Raw genomic sequence first — 17,398 nt, 5'->3', positions numbered from 1 at the left:
GTTCCAGAATTTGATTAGATAAACTTCATTGATAGCTTTGTGTGTCTCTGACATTCAGAGAATTAACTGTGCCATTTAAAAGAAGCACCTGTTATTTCTACTACCATCCTTAAATACTAAGTTCTATAAATTAATTATGTGCTATATATAGCACTACTGTACTCAATTGTTTTTAAAGGGTGCTTCCTTGGTCCAGGTTTTCCTAGGCCGTAGCTTTCATAATCCTGTGATTCTGCCATATTCCTTGAGCTTGTCCTTTGTGTGGAAGAGTCCCGATAAATGACAGCTGCCTAAACCCCAACTCACTGATAATATTGCTCTTAACTATTCTAATTTCATCGTAGGTCCTTTGTGCCTCAGTAGTTTGAGTATTGTTATTTGGTTAACCACAGTCTACTGTGGTTTAATGGGTAAAGTATTACACATGGAACTCAAGACCTTCATTTCAATCAGTTACCTCCTTGTGTCCCCTTCATTTATAAAATGGGAAGTAATTTTACTTCTTGCCTACCTGGACAGTTGTAGAAAAGGTACAATAGATATAAAATTGCTTTTTAAAAATGCTTTTGAATAGTGGTCTATGAATGTAAAAATCAGTAAATCTGAGCTTGAAGCTAACACATAACTTGTTCCCTATTTAAACTGCTTACCAGACACACAGGTTCATCAAAAATATGTGGAAATTGTTTCAAATCCAGCCCTGCTCATTTACTGGCCAGTTTACTTCAGCTTAATTGTTGAAGTCAAGAAATTAATAACACATACACCTGCAGAGTCCTTGTTAGATGGCAGTGACTTTACCAGGATTCACTTTCCTTATTTGTAAGATGGGCATGAAAAAATGCACTGTAGCACCTACCCCAAACATTGGCTGCAAGATAAAATACTCGATAAAAACTCTTAATGTAATAAATGTTAGCTATTCACACCATTACAGTTTCTACACAGGTGATTGTATTCAGTTCAGTTCTGTCGCTCAGTTGTGTCTGACTCTTTGCAACCCCATGAACTGCAGCACGCCAGGCCTCCCTGTCCATCACAAACTCCTGGAGTTTCCTCAAACACATGTCCATTGAGACAGTGATGCCATCCAACCATCTCATCCTCTGTCATCCCCTTCTCTTCCTGCCCTCAATCTTTCCCAACATCAGGGTCTTTACAGATGAATCAGCTTTTCGCATCAGGTGGCCAAAGTATTGGAGCTTCAGCTTCAGCATTAGTCCTTCCAATGAACACCCAGGACTGATCTCCTTTAGGGTGGACTGGTTTGATCTCCTTGTAGTCCGAGGGACTCTCAAGAGTCACCTAGAGCCAGACATCCTGGAATGTGAAGTCAAGTGGGGCCTTAGGAAGCATCACTATGGACAAAGCTAGTGGAGGTGATGGAATTCCAGTTGAACTATTTCAAATCCTAAAAGATGATGCTGTGAAAGTGCTGCACTCAGTATGTCAGCAAATTTGGAAAACTCAGCAGTGGCCACAGGCCTGGAAAAGGTCAGTTTTCATTCCAATCCCAAAGAAAGGCAATGCCAAAAATGCTCAAACTACTGCACAATTGCACTCGTCTCACACACTAGTAAAGTAATGCTCAAAATTCTCCAAGCCAGGCTTCAGCAATACGTGAACTGTGAACTTCCACATGTTCAAGCTGGTTTCAGAAAAGTTAGAGGAACCAGAGGTCAAATTGTCAACATCCGCTGGATCATCGAAAAAGCAAGAGAGTTCCAGAAAAACATCTATTTATGCTTTATTGACTATGCCAAAGCCTTTGTGTGGATCACAATAAACTGTGGAAAATTCTGAAAGAGATGGGAATACCAGACCGCCTGACTTGCTATACAGGAAAACCTGTATGCAGGTCAGGAAGCAACAGTTAGAACTGGACATGGACCAACAGACTGGTTCCAAATAGGAAAAGGAGTATGTCAAGGTTGTATATTGTCACCCTGCTTATTTAACTTATATGCAGAGTACATAATTAGAAACACTGGGCTGGAAGAAGCATGAGCTGGAATCAAGATTTCCGGGAGAAATATCAATAACCTCAGATATACAGATGACACCACCCTTATGGCAAAAAGTGAAGTAGAACAAAAGAGCCTCTTGATGAAAGTGAAAGAGGAGGGTGAAAAAGTTGGCTTAAAGCTCAACATTCAGAAAACTAAGATCATGGCATGTGGTCCCATCACTTCATGGCAATAGATGGGGAAACGGTGGCTGACTTTATTTTTGGGACTCCAAAATCACTGAGGATGGTGACTACAGCCATGAAATTAAAAGACGCTTACTCCTTGGAAGAAAAGCTATGACCAAACTAGACAGCTTATTAAAAAGCAGAGACATTGCTTTGTCAACAGAGGTCCGTCTAGTCAAGGCTGTGGTTTTTCCAGTAGTCATGTATGGATGTGAGAGTTGGACTATAAAGAAAGCTGAGTGCCAAAGAATTGATGCTTTTGAACTGTGGTGTTGGAGAAGACTTGAGAGTCCCTTGGACTGCAAGGAGATCCATCTAGTCCATCCTAAAGATCAGTCCTGGGTGTTCAGACTGATGTTGAAGTTGAAACTCCCATATTTTGTCTACCTGATGCAAACAGATGACTCATTTTAAAAGACCCTGATGCTGGGAAAGATTGAAGGGCAGGAGAAGGGGACAGCAGAGGATGAGATGGTTAGATGGCATCATTGACTCAATGGACATGAGTTTGGGTAAATTCCGGGAGTTGATGATGGACAGGGAGGCCTGGCATGCTGCGGTTCATGGGGTCACAAAGAGTCGGACACGACTGAGGGACTGAACTATTCCTCAGTATTCTCTCTCCAGATCTTTTAAATCAAGTGTTAGACTAATTGACCTAACTTTTTCATCTTTTTTACCTTTTTTTTTCTTTATCTGTTCTGTGAAAGATTTCACATTTACTTTCTAATTCATCTGTATATTCTTGGATGGAATGTCTTTCTGTAGATGATAGTGATGTTTTTAATTTGCCAACATAGTCTTATTTTTCGAGTTAGATTTTATCCTGCTTGTTTATTCAGCTTGATTTTTTCTGTACACAATTGTGACCAGAAAAAAACCATAAAGTGTGTGAAAAGAAAATTCCAGAGCACGTGGAATTGCAATTCACTTCTCTTTAATAATCCTGTGTCTGAGTGAAGCTGGATCTGCAAGGCCAATCAGCGGATGGCAAACCGGAGGCTAGCCAGTCGTCACGCAGAGGCTCTAAACCCCGCCCGCGGCGGTCCGCCTCAAGCTCGCGGTCTGGGCAGGGACGGGACGGGGCGGAGCGGTGCGCCCCTCCCCGGGTACCTGAGCGAGGCTGGTACAGTGTGTGGCTGGGTCCTCTGCAAGACTTGGGGTCTGAACCAGGTGAGTATCTGCCGGCCAGGAGTAAACTATACGTCCCCATCGCAATTCCTCCCTCCGGGGGTCGGGGGTGAAAGATAAGACTCAGAGGTGGGGAGGGAGCGCGGGATGAACAGCCTTCTCGGTCGGGGAAAGAAACAGGCCCTTTTGTTTCTCGGGGCTGAAGGTGGCGGATGTTGCGGCAAGGTCTCCGGTGGCGGCTACTACTCCTTGTGAACCAAGCCGGGGAATAGGGAGAAATTACTCGTAAGAGTCCTGAAGTGCCCCCTGACCGTTGCGGGCTGGCTGCAGAGCTCCGGGATCCCGGGCAGGCCCTGACCCCGCTGTCCTCCCCGGCCGAGCTGTACATAGAAACCGTTGCTACGGGCTGGAAGATGCCGTTTCCTTTCGGTCTCCGGCTGCAGGTGGCGCCTAGCCTTATGGATGCTGGGAAGAACGTGCGAAGGTGGAAGTCAGTTTTTCCTGTTACTAGCGCATTGCAGTTTGCACTGGAGGTATTACTGACAAACCGATGAGTAAATGTGGGAAATGGATGTGAGGATGGTGGAGAAGAAGTTAACCCCAACTAGGACCACAGTTTTTCCTAATCAGAGACAAATTGCAAGCAGATGTGGAGGAGTTCTAACTGGAGCAAATAAAGCATAACTTGTGTTTTGGAGTTTGAGAGTTAACATTTATTGATCTTGAGAATGTGTATCCTCCCCACCGCAGTCCTCCAAGTGGTAGTTTTCAAAAAAGATTCTCAGAAACGTTGAAAGTGTTTAAGTTGAAATTCTCTTAATTAGGTAAGAGATGTCTTTATCATTGCCAACGTTTTTCACTATGTTTTATTCAAATCATAAAACCTCAGGGATTTCAAGATTCCTTTAATTGAAGGTAATCTCTTTTAATCCTGTTAGATGCTTAAGTCCTCTCATCAAATATCCTCCAGCTCTCGGAAAAAATTCTCCCACAGACAACTCATTCTATTCTGGGCAGCATCAATAATTTAAAGTTCTTCACTTGGTTTCTTGTAACTTCCACCATTAAGGCTACCCTTGTGATGGGAGACCATCCTACTGGGCCCTTCTAGTATGGTGTAAAAGCCATATTCTCACTTCTTCGTTGGACCTCATTCAAAAGCTGACAAATTGTCAGCTATATTCTGTACCCAAGTCAAAGCCAGCAGGAATATGGAGAAGCTGACATTGCATCCTTTTTCTGCAGATGTCTGATGTATGACCAGACTCAGAGGGCAGGCATGCTGAAGGGAATATTCCTAATGAATTAGACTTATTGCTACTTGTTTTAAAATTTATCACCCAGTGTGTTTTAGTGCAGTGTTTAAAAAAAAACTTTGACAATATAACTCATAATGTATACATTTTACTTTGCAACATTTATGTACACATTTGTGTGTGCATTTATATATACCTATGTTTATCATTTCTTTATATAGGCATGAAATAAAAGTTTCTGTGAAACTGTATTTAATGGTAGTCTGCTTTTATTCCTGTTCTATCTCATAAAAGAATGCTGATTGCAGCTGACTAAATTGATTTCATAAGTTGCCACCTGTTATTTGAAAAGCACAATTAAGTATGACTGTTAAGTATGTGGGCTCTGTAGTGGCCTCCTGAGGTTCAACTCTTCAGTTCACTACTTAATAGTTATATGACCATATGCAGTTTATATACTTGAAACATCACCTTCCTCATCTGTGAAAAAGAAATAATATCTTTCATGAAAGTGGTCTTGAGAACTAAGATAATTCATGATGTATAGAAATTTAGCTTCATAAATGTTAACTGTTATTACTGGTCTCTGTTTAAAACATACTTGATACAGTACTTAAAGGATTAAACGAAATAATAATATATGCAAGGTTCATTAAGAATTACGTATTTGTTGCTGTTATTGACACTATCATTAGCAGTATGTCAGTAGAGTGAAACTGTCCAAGGCCATCATATTCCCAATTCAGTTAAGTTTAGCACATATTTCTAAAGGGATATAAGATACTACTTACTATATTAGTTCTGAAGCTCTGAGATGAATTAAGTAAGATCTCTCACAATCTAGAAGAGAAGACAAAGAAATAGAATTTGGATATGTGCTATGTGGTACAAGAGAGGTATGTACAGAGTGTGTTTAGAACATATTAGGCCTGGAAACTGTTCATTGGTGGGAGTGGGCAACTGGGAATGTAAGGAGGCTGGGAATGTGGAAGAAGACTATGCAGAATTACAGAAAGTATATTGTTTATGTTTGTACCGAATCAAAAGGACGATTAAGATGTTAACAGCTAAAGTAGGAGATACCAAAATCAAATGTTAAAGGATACCTTAAAAAAGCAGCTTGAGCACTAAAGAGGATCAGAATATGCACACTACACCCAAGTTGGCCACTTTGGCATAAGGATTATTTTGAGCAGAAGACAAATAAGAGCAGACACAGAAAAAACTCTTTCTGCCTTCCCTTTTTCTGCCTAAAAGCAGGACATAAATGTCCCTTTATGAAGGTGTTCCCTCCTCTCCTCTCTCATACCAAGGTGAGGAGTACAATCCTTATCACAGCAGATGGACAGTCAGCATTGAGGTGAGTCTGCAGAAACAAACCTTATTAAAATAACTCTTTATCTTCCATTAGTTTTTCCATATATTTACTTTCTAGAAGCCAAAACCCTTTTCCTTTTGTCTCATCATTTTTACACAATTTATCACCCTTTGTTAAAATGATATATAAATTCCCAGGACTAGCAGTTTCTTTGAGTTTTTACTTTTCTGTGAAGCCCCCAGGAGTATGTAAAATAAACCTTTTCTCCTGTTAATATCTATTGTCAGTGTGATTTATAGGCCTCAGGTACTGAACCCAATAGAGGAAAAATATTTTTCCTCCACATACCAAGTCCTGCTTTGTCATTATATTTCAATTTTGCTTAAGTGAAGATTAAGTAAGCTAATCCATGTATGGTAGATAGTAATTTAGCCCTATGAATGCTAACTGTTCTTAATAGACAGAGTTTACAATGAGTAGCTTCCTCCTTAGAAGAAATACTCCAGGGACTTCCCTGGTGGTCCAATAGTTAAGACTTTGCAGGGGGTGCCAGTTTGATCCCTGGGCGGGGAGCTAGGATCTTAAAGCCAAAGAACCAAAACAGAAGCAATGTTGTAGCAAATTAAATGAAAGGCTTTTAAAATGGTTCACATTAAAAAAAAAGAAATACTCCATCTCCTTTTCTGTAGAAATGAAAAAAAAGCATTGCAGAAGTACCTAGATGGTTACTACTATCCAAATTGAGCTTTACTATATAAGATTCATAACTATTTTCCTACACTACATTTCAGCTATGGCCACCAAAGATTATCCATCATTGTGGGGCTTCGGGACAACAAAAACATTTAAAATTCCTGTCGAACATTTGGATTTCAAGTATATTGAAAAATGTTCAGATGTTAAACACTTGGAAAAAATTCTTTGTGTGCTCAGGTAAGCATTAAAAAAAATCTTGTTTCAGTCTGCCAATTTTAATTATATTGTTGACTTCTGAAATTCAAAGCCTCATTAGAAATTTTGGAGCAAATTTTCAAATATTGAGATTGATTTTTTGGTCCATGTTAGGTTCCCAAACAGTGGTTTTAATTTTGTGGTTAGTTTGGAGGGTTCTGGCCAGATTTACTTCCAGCACAAGAAAATGCAGGAGACATGGGTTCAATTGCTGGTTTGGGAAGATCCCCTGGAGAAGGAAATGGCAACCCATTCCAGTATTCTTGCCTGGAGAATTCTATGGACAGAGGAGCCTGGCAGGCTACAGTTCATGGGGTCACAGAGTCAGGCACGCTTTAGGGACTGAAACACAACTTTCAGCACCAGACTTAGGTTAATTGGTATCCCGGGAGGAGAGCATTTTTCTTGCGTCCTCCCATTTTCTAGGAAAAGGTAAAGCAGCTGTTAGGAGGCACTTGCTTCTGCTGATAAAGCGCTTGGCACTGTCTCACTTCACACTACCTGCCAACAAAGGGGGGTGACTCACTAGGAGCTGTCACATGGAGGGTGGGGTGGGAGCAGGGCCAGAAGTCAGGGAATCAAGGCCTTTTCTGGGTAAGAGCCCTGTGGCCGTATTGTCAAACTTTCTTATTCACCAAATATGGTGGTTAAAAAATCACTAGTTTGAGGGCCCCATTCTTAGAGATTCTGCTTCAGGAAATTGGGAGCGGAGCCCAGGAACATGTGTTTTCAACAACACCCTGGAAGATTGACAGGCAGGTGGTCAAGGGAACTCTGCAACAAACATGACCTGGGACTTCCCAGTGGTCCAGTAGTGTGTCTTTCAATAGAGGGGACACATGTTTGATCCCTGATAAGGGAACTGGGATCTCACAGCTCTTGGAGCAACTAAGCCCTGGTGCTGCAACTAGAGAGAGTCTGTATATGACAATGAACAATCCCACATGCAGCAAAGATCCCAAGGTGCCTCAGCTGAGACCTGACACAGCCAAATAGACAAATGTGCTCAGGTGCTCAGTCGTGTCCAATGCTTTGTGACCCCGTGGACTGTAGCCCGCCATGCTCCTCTGTCCATGGCATTTTCAATGCAAGGCTACTGAAGCAGGTTGCCATTTCCTTCTCCAGGGGATCTTCCCAACCCAAGGATCAAACCCCAGTCTCCTGCATTGACAGATTCTTTACCACTGAGCCAGCTGGGAAACCCAAGTAAATTAATAAATATTAAAAAAAAGAAACACTGACCTGTTGCCTACCAACTTGTGCCACCTGTGTGGTGTTTCTTGAGGGATTTTCGTTTGGAGGGTAGCCTCATATTACAGAAGCACTTGTGAGCATGAACTGCCCCTTTCCAGGACATCAATAGCATTCCTTTTACCCAGCAGTGATTCTTTTCTTTCGTCTGATGATTTTCTTTATCTCTGTGTCCTTTCCTTTTTCCTTCTCTCACCTTTAGCCTCCTGCCCTTTCTAAGCAGTCCTACTTGTCACCAGCCAGTTGAGGTAATAACCTCATCATATCATTATTTTCTCTTTTGTTTTTCTCAACATATGAGAACATTTTCATTTGTATTTGATCAATGACTAGTAAAGAAAATGAGAGTTTATGGGATGAAAGAATTTGTAAGATTTTTTTATGAATAGCCTTTTAAAGTAGTATGGACTTGGAATTATATTTTAAAATTTAATTTGAAAATGGAATTTATTTCTCTAAAAATTTAAAAGTAAGCAGATTCACAAGAAATAGGGAAAAGATTGATTTTCCTTAAAAAAAAAAATAAGTAAAAAAGAACAGATGCCTCTGTCTAATTGTGAGGAAGGAAATCTGTTCCTTGAGTGGTTGAATTTAGAGGTGTGTTGTTCTAAACTATTCCTCCGCCATTATCTTCCTATCCCCTTGGGGGTGGAAATTGAACTAGGATAGTAACTCCTCATTGGAAAGTAACTCCAAAGTCTCACTCTTTGCCTCTCTCTAATAAAGAATTTCCATGTATAAGTTTAAAATTACCTTATGTACAAAATGAACATGTGAGTGTTGAAGAGGAGAGAAAATGTTATTTATTCAGCTTTTAAAGTGTGTAATGGAAATTGGTGTCTTTGGAGCTCCTTTTTCTCCCCTTCATTGCGACACTCCATAGATCATATAAAAGTAGAGATTGCTGAAATTGAGGAAGGTTCGGGGAAAGCAGCAGCCCAGCCTTCATCCTTGTAGAGAGGCGGATCATGAGATCTCCTTGGAACCCCTGGGCTCCGTGGAACCCAGCTTGCAAACCACAGGTTTACGTGATCTCTAAATAAAGTGGTAACTCTAAAATTCTGAATTTTTTAAAAGGTCTGGTGAGGAAGGATACTATCCTGAACTTACTGAATTTTGTGAAAAGCACCTTTCAGGCTTGGCTCCTGGAAGTAGAGCTTTGAGGAAAGATAAACCTGTGGCAACAGCATCCAGTTTTACAGCAGAAGAATGGGAAAAAATTGACGGTGACATAAAGGTATAGAGTAACATCACTTTTTTGGTGACATTGTCATGGGATATATGTCTACTTGTCTTAAATCATTAAAGGGAATTTTGTGGTAATTACTTATACCACATAAGTAATTGGTTGCTTCTTACATCCAGGAGACTATTGTGACTATGTTTTTGTAGATTTATATATATATGGGGGTGAGGGGCATGCTCACATACATGTATGTATTTTAAATGACTAAGTAATATCCCATCCTACAAAAGAACCATAATTCAGTCAGCATATATAAATAGTGCTATCCAAACATATCTGTTCATAATTTTTTCTGCATCCTGGTTATTTCCTAGGAATAAGTTATTAGAATTCAAGTGCCTTGATCTGAAAGGATCTGAATGTATTTCAGTCTGTTAAAACACGTTTCTTTGTGTCTCAGAAAGTTGTACTTTTGTACTCGCCCAACAGCAGTGTGTCGGAATGCCCACTTCAGGTTACTCTTCACTGGATACTATAATCATTTTTTACATTTTAAAATCAAGTAAATGGTTTAAAAATGACAGTACATAATGTATAGTTTGTTTACCATAACATTAGAGTTTTAGAAGTCTGTCACTTGAATTTTTTATTTCATTAATGACCTGCTTGTGTCTTTACTGATTTCTTTTAATCAGCATTATTGTTATAGTTTACATTCAATAAAACTTAGCCATTTTATAAAACAAGTGAATGTATACAATAAAACAGAAACAGGCTTATAGATATAGAGAACAAACTAGTGATTACCAGTGGGGAGAAGGGAGGAAGGAGAGGCAGGATAGGAGTAAGGGATTAAGAGATACAAACTACTATGTGTAAAATAAATAAATAGCAAGGATGAAATAGAGAAATAGAGACATTATTTTATAGCTTTAAATGGAATATAATCTACAAAAATATTTAACCACTATGTTGTACACCTGAAACTAACATTATATTGTAAATCAACTGTATTTCCATTTTAAAAAAATTAACTGTATTATGGTAATTTCACTGAGTTTTGACAAATCATATATACTATAGAATATTTCCGTTATCCCTACAAGTTTCACTGTGCCCCTTTGCAGTCAGTGCTGACCATATACCCTGGTTCCTGGCAGCCACTGAACTGCTTTCCATCATTACAGATTTGCCTTTTCTAGCCTTTCATATAAATATAATTATATAGTATATCTTCTTTCATATCCGTCTTCTTCCATTTAGCATGATGCTTCTGAGATTCATCTCTGTTGTTGTATGCGTCCATACTTCATTCCTTTTAATTGCTGAGTAGTAGTGATTTGTATGGCTATCTTACAGTTTGTTTAACCGTTTACTACTTGATGAACAAATGTCAAAAATCTTTTTCCTTTCTTTTTATTTATTTGACTGTGTTGCGTCTTCAATCTACACTGTGGTATGTGGAATCTAGTTCCATGACCAGGGACCGAATCTGGGCTCCCTGCATTGGGAACTACAAATCTTAGCCACTGAACCACCAGGGAATTCCCCCAGAATGTTTTCTGAAGTGGCAATCAATCCTGCCAATAATGGATAAAAGTTCCAGTTGCTCTGCATCATGGTCCATAATTAGGATTGTCAGTCTGGTTAATTTTAGGTCTTCTGTTGGGTATATAATGGTATGTCATTGTGCTTTTTATTTGCATTTCTCTAATTACTAATGATGTTGAATGTCTTTTCCTTTGCTTGTCATCCATATATCTTCTTTTGTCTTTAAATCCTTTGCCCATTAAAAAATTAGATTGTTTATGTTCTTATTGAATTATAAAATACATATCTTTCATGTATTTTACACATGAAGATGTATCTTTGCAGATATTTGCTGATATTGTATGGCTTGCCTTTTAATTTTTTTTTAATAGCATCTTTGGAAAAGCAAAAATTTTTACTTTTGATGAAACCAATTTTTCTTATAGTTTGTGCTTTTGTGTCCTGTTTAAGAAAACTTTGTCTAATTTAAGATCCCTAAATTTTCTCCTATGATTCATCTATAAAGTTTATCATTTTAACCCTTAAATGTAGGTGTAAGATCAGTTTTATTTTTTGGACACACACACACAAATATATACATACACACAGTGCATGTATTTGTATATACCAATATGGATATCCAAATGTTCAAGCATCTAATGAATGATTATCTTTTCCTCATTGAACTTCTTGGTGTGAATACCAAAAATAGGTTGACTTTGTATGTGTAGCTCTATTTCTGTACTCTATTCTGTTCATTAATCTAAATATCTCTCTTTACACCAGTATTCCATTGTCTTGATAACAATAAGTCTTTTTAAACATTTTAAATATTGTATTGGAGTATACTCACATGCTAGCAAGGTTATGCTCAAAATCCTTCAAGCTAGGCTTCAGCAGTATGTGAACTAAGAACTTCCAGATGTACAAGCTGGGTTTCAAAGAGGCAGAGGAACCAGAGGTCAAATTGCCAACATTCGTTGGATCATGGAGAAAACAAGGGAATTCCAGAAAAACATCTACTTCTGCTTCATTGACTATGCTAACACCTTTGACAGTGTGGGTCATAACAAACTGTGGAAAATTCTTAAAGAGATGGGAGTACCAGACCACCTTACCTGTCTCCTGAGAAACCTGTATTCGGGTCAAGAAGCAGCAGTTAGAACCGGACATGGAACAACTGACTGATTCAAAATTTGAGAAAGGAGTACAAGACTATATTGTTACCCTGCTTATTTAACTTCTATGCAAAGTACATCGTGTGAAATGCTGGGCTAGGTGAATCACAAACTGGAATCAAGATTTCCAAGAGAAATATCAACAGCCTCAGATATGCAGATGACACCACTCTAATGGCAGAAAGTGAAGAGGAACTAAAAAGCTTCTTGATGAAGAAGAAAGAGGAGAGTGAAAAACCTGACTTGAAACACAACATTAAAAAAACTAAGATCATGGCATCCAGTCCCATCATTCATGGCATATAGAAGGGGAAAAAGTGGAAGAAGCAATGACAGGTTTTATATTCTTGGACTCCAAAATCCTTGTTAATGGTGACTGCAGCCATGAAATTAAAAGATGCTTGCTTCTTGGAAGAAAAGCTATGACAAACCTAGACACACATTAAAAAGCAGAGACATCATGTTGCTGACAAAGGTCTGTAAAGTCAAAGCTATGTTTTTTCCAGTAGTCATGTAGGGATGTGAGTCAGACCATAAAGAAGGTTGAGTGCCAAAGAATTAATGCTTTTGAATTGTTGTGCTAGAGAAGGCTCTTGAGAGTCCCTTGGTGTGCAAGGAGATCAAACTAGTCAATCCTAAAGGAAATTAACCCTGAATATTCATTGGAAGGACTGATGCTGAAGCTCCAATAACTTGGTCACCTGATGTAAAGAACCAACTCAGAGGAAAAGACTCCGATGCTGGGAAAGATTGAAGGCAAAAGGAGAAGGGAGAGGCAGAGGATAAGATGGTTAGTTAGCATAACCAACTCACTGGACATGAATTTGAGCAAACTCTGGGAGATAGCAGAGGAAGAGGAGCCTGACGTGCTACAGTCCATGGGGTCACAAACAGTCAGATATGACTTAGTGACTGAACAGCAACAAAATAGTTGATTTTAGTGTTGTGTTAGTTTCACATGTACAGCAAGGTGATTCAGTTATGCATTTACACATCAGTTCTTTTTCAGATTCCTTTCTCATATCAGGTAGCGCAAGTCCTCCAACTTTGTTCTTTGTTTTCAAAGTTGTTTTGGCTGTTCCAGGTCCTTTGCCTGCCAGTTTCTATAAAATAGAAATTGTATTTGTGTTGGGATTGTTTTGAATTTGTTGTTCAGTTTTGAAAGAATTGATATCTTGATAATATTGAGATTTCTGATCGATGAACATGTATTTTTCTGTTCATATGTGTTTTATTTAATTTTTTGAAGCAGTGTTTGTAGTTTTCAGTGTATACTTCTTATACATTTTTTAATGAAATTTATTCCTAAGTATCTATTTTATATTTTATATAAAAGTTGATATCTTTAAATTTTTGCTCATTCCAAGTCACTTCAATTATGAAATTTTATTTCTTTATTTTTATTGTGATAAAATACACATCATAATTTATCATCTTTATCATTTTCAAGTATACAATTCATTAGTGTTAAGTATATTCATAATATTATGCAACCAACCTCAAGAACTTTTTCATCTTCCAAAACTGAAACTCCATACCATTTAACAATAACTCTCCAATCCTACCCCCACCACCAGCCCCTGGCAACCACCATTCTACCTTTTTTTTTTCCTGATCTGTTTACATTCTTTTTATTTATTTATTTTTTATTGAAGATGATTTACAGTGTTGTGTTACTCTCAGATGTACAGCACAGTGATTCAGTTATACGCACATATATGCTAATATCTTATTTTTCTCAGATTCTTTTCCCATATAGATTATTTTAAAGTATTGAGTATAGTTTCTTCACTTTGATTTATCTCTGGGTCCATCCATGTTACTACAAATGGCATTATTCCATTTTTTTTTTATGACTGAGTAACATTTCATTGAATAAATATACCACATCCTCTTTATCCATTCATCTGTTGATAAATATTTAGGTTTCTTTCATGTCTTGCCGATTGTAAGTAGTGTTGCAATGAATATTGAGGTACATGTATATTTTCTTATCTCTGAATATATGCCCAGCAGTGGGATTGCAGGATCATATGTTAACTCTATTTTTAGTTTGTTAAGGAACCTCCATACCATTCTCCATAGTGGCTGCACAAGTTTGCATTTCCACTAATAGTATAGGAGAGTTCCTTTTTCTACACACATTCTCCAGCATTTATGGTTTGTAGACTTTTTGTTGATGGCCATTCTGACAGTATGAGGTGATACCTCATTGGGGTATTGATTTGCATTTCTCTAATGATGAGTGATGTTGAGCTTCTTTTCATGTGCCTTTTGGCCATCTGTGTGTCTTCTTTGGAGAAATGTCTATTTAGATCTTCTGCCTTTTTTTTGGTTGGGTTCTTTGCAGTTTTTTTATATTGAGTTATGTGAACTGTTTATATATTTTGAAGTTGAATCCCTTGTCAGCTGCATCATTTGCAAATACTTTCTCCCCTTCTGTAGACTGTTTTTTCATTTTCTTTATGGTTTCCTTTGCTATGCAAAAGCTTTTATGTTTAATTAGGTCCCATTTGTTTGTTTTTGCTTTTATTTCCATGACTCTAAGAGATGGATCGGAAAAGGTATTGCTGCAATTTATGTCAAAGAGTATTCTTTGGTGTTTTCCTCTAGCGGTATTATGGTATCCAGTCTTACATGTAGGTCTTTAATCCATTTTGAGTTTATTTTTGTGCATGGTGTTATAGAATATCCTAATTTCCTTTTTTACATGTAGCTATCCAGTTTTCCAGCACTATTTATCAGAGAAACTTTTTGCTCTTGTATGTTCTTGCCTCCTTTGTTATAGATTAATTGACCACAGGCTTGTGGATAATTTTGAGGCTCTTTATCTGGTTCCACTGATCTGTATTTATGGTTTTTGTGCCAGTACCATACTATTTTGATTATTGTAGCTTTGTAGTATAGTCTGAAGTCAGGAAGCCTGAATCCTTCAGCTTTCTTTTTCTTTCTCAAGCTTGCTTTGGCACTTCAGGATCTTTTGTGTTTCTAAAAATTAAAAAAAATTTTGTTCTAGGTCTGTGAAAAATGCTATTGGTAATTTGATAGAGATTGCATTGGATCTGTAAATTGCCTTGGGCAGTGAATTTGTTTATTTTATCTAAATTGCAAAGTTATTGGTATAAATTTGTCTAAAATATCTTTTTTTAAAATATCTGTAAGATTGCTAGAGATGTGCCTCTTTTATGCCTGATACTGCTAATTTGTATTTTTTCCTTTCACTTTCTTTTGATTAGTCTTGTTATGTTTGTCAATTGTTTAATTTATTTCCAAAAAACTAGGATTTGGATATTGATTTTCTTTTTCTATTTTATGTTTTATGGATTTCCACTCTTATTTTTTTAAATATTTTTATTTCTTCCTACTCACTTTGGCTTTAATGTGTTTTCTATTAGTTTTTAAGGTAGAAGCTTTACTATTAATAATTGATCTTTTACCTTTCTTCTTGTTTAAAGTTGTAAAATTTCCTCTAATACTTTATCTGCATGATATAAATTATTATATGTCATGTTTTCATTATCCCTTAGTTCAAATTATTTTCCATCTGATTTCCTTTTTAACTCATGAACTCTTTATAAGTGTATTCAAATTCCAGTTTCTTGGGGATGGCCTAAATACTTATTGTTGCTGAATTCTAGTTTAGGTCTGTTGTGGTCAGATTCCATACTTTGTATAATTTCAACCCTATGAGATTTATTGAGACTTTTTTGGGCCTATGCTCCATGTGCTCTTGAAAATAACATAGACGTCTATATTGAGTAGGTCAAGTTGGTTAATGTTGCTCAAATCTGCTATGTTACTAATTTTTGTCCACTATTTTCCTGTGTCCATTCTACTCTTAATAATATATTCACTTTGGATACTGAGTTTTTTATCTTTGGAATTTCCATTAATTCTTTTTAAAAGTTTTCACTCTTCTCCTGAATTTCTCAATTGTTCCTGCATGTTGTTCACTCTTCTCATATATTTATTGCAGCTGTTTTTAAGTCTCTGTTTGTTATTTCCAACATCCATTCACTCTCCGTGTCTGCTTCTGTTGGCTATGGGTAGCATTTTGCTGATTCTTTGTCTTTATTGTTATTTTTTATATTTTATGCTGTCCATTGTATATAAAGGACTTTCTTGGTGGCTCAGATGGTAAAGAATCTGCCTGCAATGCAGGAGACCCGGGTTTGATCCTTAGGTCACAAAGATCCCCTGGAGAAGGGAATGACTACCCTCTCCAGTGTTCTTACCTAGAGAATCCCATGCACAGAGGAGCCTGGCGGGCTACAGTTACAATCCATGGGGTCACAAAGAGTTGGACACAACTGAGTGACTAAGCACAGTACAACACATTGTGTATAAAAAAATCAGAAGTAATTAATATTTACCAGTAGAAAGGAGCATGTCCTTTCTGTCAAACTGCTAAAGTTGGAAAATGTGGTCAGTCCAATCTGATTTGCTTGGGTGTTTGAGATAAAGACATAGGTTCTACTGTCAGAGAACTTACAGTGTGGTAAGAGAGACAAACAATAAATACAGGATTTTAAATCTTCATGCTAAACACTTTTGTCCCAACCAGGAAGTTCAGAGAAGGCTCACTGGAAGGGTGATGAATATGATCTTACAAGATAAATGAAGTAGAAAGGGCAGAAATGAATATACTGACAATACTGAACTGTACACTTAAGAATAGTTAAGATGATACATTTTATGTTATTGTGTATTTCCCTACAATTGCAAAACACAGAGTAGGAAGGACAGTTCAAGTAGAGAGAATGTCATGATCAAATTGTCACCTAAAAATTGACCCATAGCATGATGATATATAGTCTTTTCTAATGTCTGGTTAATTATTTAAAATGGTATATTTACCTTCTTTTTTTCTCTCTTCTTCTCAGAGTTGGGTATCAGAAATTAAAAAAGAAGATGATAAAATACACTTTCATGAAACTGAAACATTTCCAGCAGTGGAAGATAATTTGCCTCCAGTTCGTGGTTCAAACAGCCATCTTCATGTTGCCAAGGTACCTTTTTGGTGTGGGGGGTAGGTGGTAGGGGAGAAAGTTGTTGTTTATTAAGAAGTTAGCTTGGTTTAATCATTGTAGCCAAAGTGTGGTGTCCTCTGGGCAGCTGGAGATTTTTTTCATGGTGATCCTGTGTTTTCACCTTGTTGAGTAAGCCTCCTCTGGAGATCAAAATGAAACAGTGTTTTCCTTTGAAGAACTTGCATCTTGGGTTTACTGCTTCCCTTATTTTTATTTTTGGACTGTTCTGTCTCTTCTACTCTGACAAGTTTTGATGAGTACTTAAGATCCAATTGAGTATGCAAATGTTTCAGGGAATAATTTTATGTATCTAGTAGAGGTACAGTAGGAATAGTTTGCATAATTAAATATGGATTTAAAGCATTAAACAGAT

At 37.5% G+C, this 17,398-nt stretch overlaps 1 protein-coding gene across 3 annotated transcripts in view; it reads left to right on the top strand.

Annotated features, from left to right (window-relative positions):
• Window positions 1-20: 20 nt before the first annotated feature.
• The window catches only part of SPAG1 (sperm associated antigen 1), an 82,062-nt gene continuing 64,684 nt past the window's right edge, over window positions 21-17,398 (top strand). Inside the window, exons 1-5 of one of the 3 annotated variants that reach the window (XM_070477326.1) lie at window positions 21-3,367; window positions 3,531-3,858; window positions 6,691-6,832; window positions 9,179-9,338; window positions 16,879-17,004. In XM_070477326.1, coding sequence (XP_070333427.1) covers window positions 6,693-6,832; window positions 9,179-9,338; window positions 16,879-17,004 — 426 coding nt within the window. In that variant the 5' untranslated portion in view covers window positions 21-3,367; window positions 3,531-3,858; window positions 6,691-6,692. Of the gene's footprint in view, window positions 3,859-6,690; window positions 6,833-9,178; window positions 9,339-16,878; window positions 17,005-17,398 lie in introns of all 3 variants that reach the window. The other 2 variants (XM_070477324.1, XM_070477325.1) reach the window with 2 other exon arrangements.

Source organism: Odocoileus virginianus, chromosome 15, assembly GCF_023699985.2.
Source record: "Odocoileus virginianus isolate 20LAN1187 ecotype Illinois chromosome 15, Ovbor_1.2, whole genome shotgun sequence".
NCBI lineage: Eukaryota > Metazoa > Chordata > Mammalia > Artiodactyla > Cervidae > Odocoileus > Odocoileus virginianus.
This window is presented reverse-complemented; position numbering and strand designations above follow the sequence as displayed.